The 3,966-nt window shown below is 45.5% G+C and overlaps 1 protein-coding gene across 3 annotated transcripts in view; it reads left to right on the top strand.

Annotated features, from left to right (window-relative positions):
* Window positions 1-372: 372 nt before the first annotated feature.
* ATMIN (ATM interactor) overlaps window positions 373-3,966 on the top strand; it is an 8,549-nt gene continuing 4,955 nt past the window's right edge. For 2 of the 3 annotated variants that reach the window (XM_011942151.1, XM_011942152.1), the window contains exon 1: window positions 373-1,105. Coding sequence is in view for 1 of the 3 variants with exons in the window: in XM_011942150.1 (XP_011797540.1) it covers window positions 1,108-1,128 (21 nt within the window). In the remaining 2 variants the exon portion in view is untranslated. Of the gene's footprint in view, window positions 1,129-3,966 lie in introns of all 3 variants that reach the window. The other variant, XM_011942150.1, reaches the window with a different exon arrangement.

Raw genomic sequence — 3,966 nt, forward strand, 5'->3', positions numbered from 1 at the left:
GGAGGCGGCTGTCGAACCCTCGCGACGGGCCCCGCAGGTGCGGCCTCTGGCGGGGAGGAGGAGCCGGGAGCCCCGGGTCTGCCACACGCGCCGTTTCCCTGGTTCCCTGGCCCCGAGTGTTGTGCCGGGCGCCGGCCAGGCATTTTACACGTTTTTGCCCGTGACTTCTCACGGCAGTTTGGCGACGGACGCATCGTCTTCATTATATTAATGAGAAACAGATTATGCAACAGCCTAGGTGATGCGGGGCTTTAAACCGGGGCCTCTGGTTCTGAAGCCCTGTGCTTGCCACCACACCCACAATTCCGCCCTTAGTGGACTGTATGTGCCAAAATAACTAGAAGAGAGGGTTTTAAATGTTCTCACCACCAAGAGAGAATACGTTTGAGGTCAAGGACACGTTAAATACTTTGACTTGATCACTGTGCAATGTATATGTGCATCCATGCTGCACACTGCACCCCATCAGTAGGAAGAATTACTGTGTGTCGATTAAGAATAAAAAAATGTTTTAAAGGGGTGGTAAGTTTGCCTCTAAACACCATCAGTCAGTTTCACGGTGTTGGTAAGATCAGCTCAGGATTGAGACCTAAGGGAAATTGCCCCCGTGGCTCTTCTTTAAGAGGGGGACACAGTAAATACACCATGACAATAGTCTGAACAACCCTCCGTGTTATGCAAAACGGGGCAGTCATTTTCAACCCCGGGACACATCTGTGACAAGCTTATTAAAAATCCAGATGTCCAACCCCACCCCAGACCTATTAAGTCATAATCTCTCAGTCATTACAATGGCAAGTTTCCTTCCACCACTCTAGGCCAGCAGTGACATAATTCAAAAGCTCAAGTCATTGAAAGCCGTTCTGCGAATATGTAGCTTTTGATGATCAGGAGTAAATTTAGAGTACCCAGAGTATTGCATGTTCTGTCAGCGCATAGTCAGGCTTCTGATAAGAATTTCACCGCAGAAAACTCTGAGGTTGTAGTCTCTACTAGGACAGATGTGTCGCCAATGAAGGGTGATCTGCTCTTACCACCATCTAAACTGAGGTACAACGACGTTCTCAAATGAAGATCAGGGAGCCAGTCAGGAAAGGTACTTGAGGTATGCTGAGGAAGACCCTGCAGGTAGGGCTGAATTGTTGGACTGAAAAGCTCTACGTTTTTTTCAGCACACAAGTGTAACTCTGGGAATGGCTTTCAACCTATTGTTTTGTTTTCATACTAAATTGTAACTAAATCCTTTTTTTCCCTATTGTTTTTGTGGTTTTTTGTTTGTTTTTGAGACAGAGTCTCACTCCATCACCCAGGCTGGAGTGCAATGGCGCCATCTCAGCTCACTGTAACCTCCACCTCCCGGGTACAAGCAATTCTCCTGCTTCAGCCTCCCTAATAGCTGGGATTACAGGCACCTGCCACCACACTCTGCTAATTTTGTTTTGTATTTTTAGTAGAGACAGGTTTCACCGCGATAGCCAGCCTGGTATCAAACTCCTGACCCTCAGGTGATCCACCCACTTCGGCCTCTCAAAGTGCTGGGATTCCAGGTGTGAGCCACCGTGCCCAACCTAAATCCTTTATTTAATCATAACTTAGAATGAACTCTTTCTTAATAGTTTCTGTTGTTCCTTTCTGTGGACTTGCTGTTAGGAGCTCTAGCTGTTTAAAAACCCTGGTAAACATCTGTTGAACATAAAGATACCATTTACTTTTCAGGACTGGTTAGTATACAGTAGGTTTGTTTCTAATTATGTTGGGTTTTTTGTTTTGTTTTGTTTGAGACAGTCTCACTCTGTCGCCCAGGCTGGAGTGCAGTGGCGCGATCTTGGATCACTGCAACCTCCGCCTCCCAGATTCAAGCAAGTCTCCTGCCTCAGCCTGCCTAGTAGCTGAGATTACAGGTGCATACCACGATGCCCAGCTAATTTTTGTATTTTCAGTAGAGATGGGGTTTCACCATGTTGGCCAGGCTGGTCTTGAACTCCTGACCACAAATGATCCACCCGCGTCAGCCTCCCAAAGGGCTGGGATTACAGGTGTGAGCCACTGTGCCCAGCCAGGGAAAACTTTTTTTTTTTAAGCAGGAATTATACCTCACCAGATCCATCACTTTTTTTCTTGACAAACAGACTGACTTTCCTGTCTTGTCCTGGCTTTCCAACCACAGTGCCCAGTGGCCCCTGAGCAGCTGCTGTCTTGGTGTCTTCCTTTAATGAAGGTGGTCTGCGTGACACAATAGCCATCTTTGTGATGGTGCCCAGTATGGTGATCCGTACCCTCAGTCTGGTTACTACATAGAAGGCTCTTGAGAGTCTTGCTCTGTTACCCAGGTTGCTGTCAGACTCTTGAGCTCAAGTGATCCTCCTGCTTTAGCCTCCCCAGTAGCTGAGGCTATAGGCTCTGCCACCATACCCTGCCTCAAACATTGTTCTTTTTTTTTTTGTTTGAGATAGTCTCACTCTGTCACCCAGACTGGAGTGCAGTGGCATGATCTTGGCTCACTGCAGCTTCTGCCTCTCGGGGTCAAGCAATTCTCTTGCCTCAGCCTCCTGAGTAGTTGGGACTACAGGCATGCTCCACCACGCCCGACTAATTTTTGTTTTATTAGTAGAGACAGGGTTTCGCCATGTTGCTTAGGCTGGTCTTGAACTTCTGACCTCAAGTGACCCGCCTGCTTCAGCCTCCCAAAGTACTGGGATTACAGGAGTCAGCCGCTGCGCCAGGCCTCAAACATTATTGTTGATACCTGTTTTCAAAGTACTGGAAGGAGGGAGAGGTAAGGACAAGGAACCGGGAGGAAGGCTGGCTGGGAAGCTATCTTAGGTTTTAAGAGCTGTGTTGACCAGAGACTCCACCTACATTCTGCCCTGAGTATCTCATTGGCAGGTTTTCTTATAGGCAGTGGAAATTTTCAGTCTTGGTTACAGCTGCTTGCATAATTTCTTTCATTGTTTATATATTTTCTAGATTATATTTTCTTCCTCTCCCCACTAGTTGCTGTATGGTTCTTATTTTATTCTAATCTTTCTTCCCAAAACACCCCACCCGCAACCAAATCTTCCCTTCTTAACATAAATGATGAGCAATCCCTTCAGAACGAGGATGGGTGAGAATGAGGAATTGGATTGCAAGCTGTAGAGTATGTGCCGCCTTCTGGTTTGATGTGGGTGCCTGAGGTATATGGCCATATTCCATGTCCGTAAGGAAATCCAGAAATCTAGCCCAGCCTTGTGTACGGTGGGATTCATGGAGAAATGAAAGCTCTGAGGATTCAGGGGCAGGAAGAATAGAAGTAAATGCACATTTTTTTATTGCTAGAGATTCTTTTGTTCCTTGTATATGAAAGCAGTGGAGGGGATAGGCAGGCACTTAACCTCTTATCAAGCAACATTTATATTTGTAAAACATGGCTTAGAGGATTTTGTGTTATTTTTAGTCCAGAGGTTTGCTTTTAATGATTTGCCAGAAATTTTTTAAGGAAAGGAAAGGTTCCAAGTTGCTCTATCGACTACATTGTGCAAAGATTTCTAATTTTAAATTTAGAATAAGATGACAAAGCAAACCGTTTCCTTCTTGGATGCTTTCTCGGAAGGCGGTCAGGTGGTACTAGAGTAGCTAGAAAGACAGTTTTTCCTAGTTTTTGCTATAGTTCTTACAATCCTTTCTTTTCACCCTCTACTCTTCAACCGTGTGTTCCCTTTCCTCTTGTGTATTTTCTTTCTGTCTTGTTACTGGATTGTTTCCTCTCATAGGTTCTTTATTCAGTTATGTGCACAAAAGATACAGTACAAAAAGTCTAGTGCATTTTAGTCTTGAAAGTATATAGAACTTCAGAATAAAAACACCACTTTCTCACTGAACTTCCATTTTATTGTGCCATTGCCATTTCGCATCTCAGCCATCCTACCCTTGAGCTTATTCTCTGAGGACAGAAATGGGAAGAAGGCCTCAAAAGCAGCGGGGGGG

Source organism: Colobus angolensis, unplaced genomic scaffold (genome assembly GCF_000951035.1).
Source record: "Colobus angolensis palliatus isolate OR3802 unplaced genomic scaffold, Cang.pa_1.0 Scaffold207, whole genome shotgun sequence".
Taxonomy (NCBI): Eukaryota; Metazoa; Chordata; class Mammalia; order Primates; family Cercopithecidae; genus Colobus; species Colobus angolensis.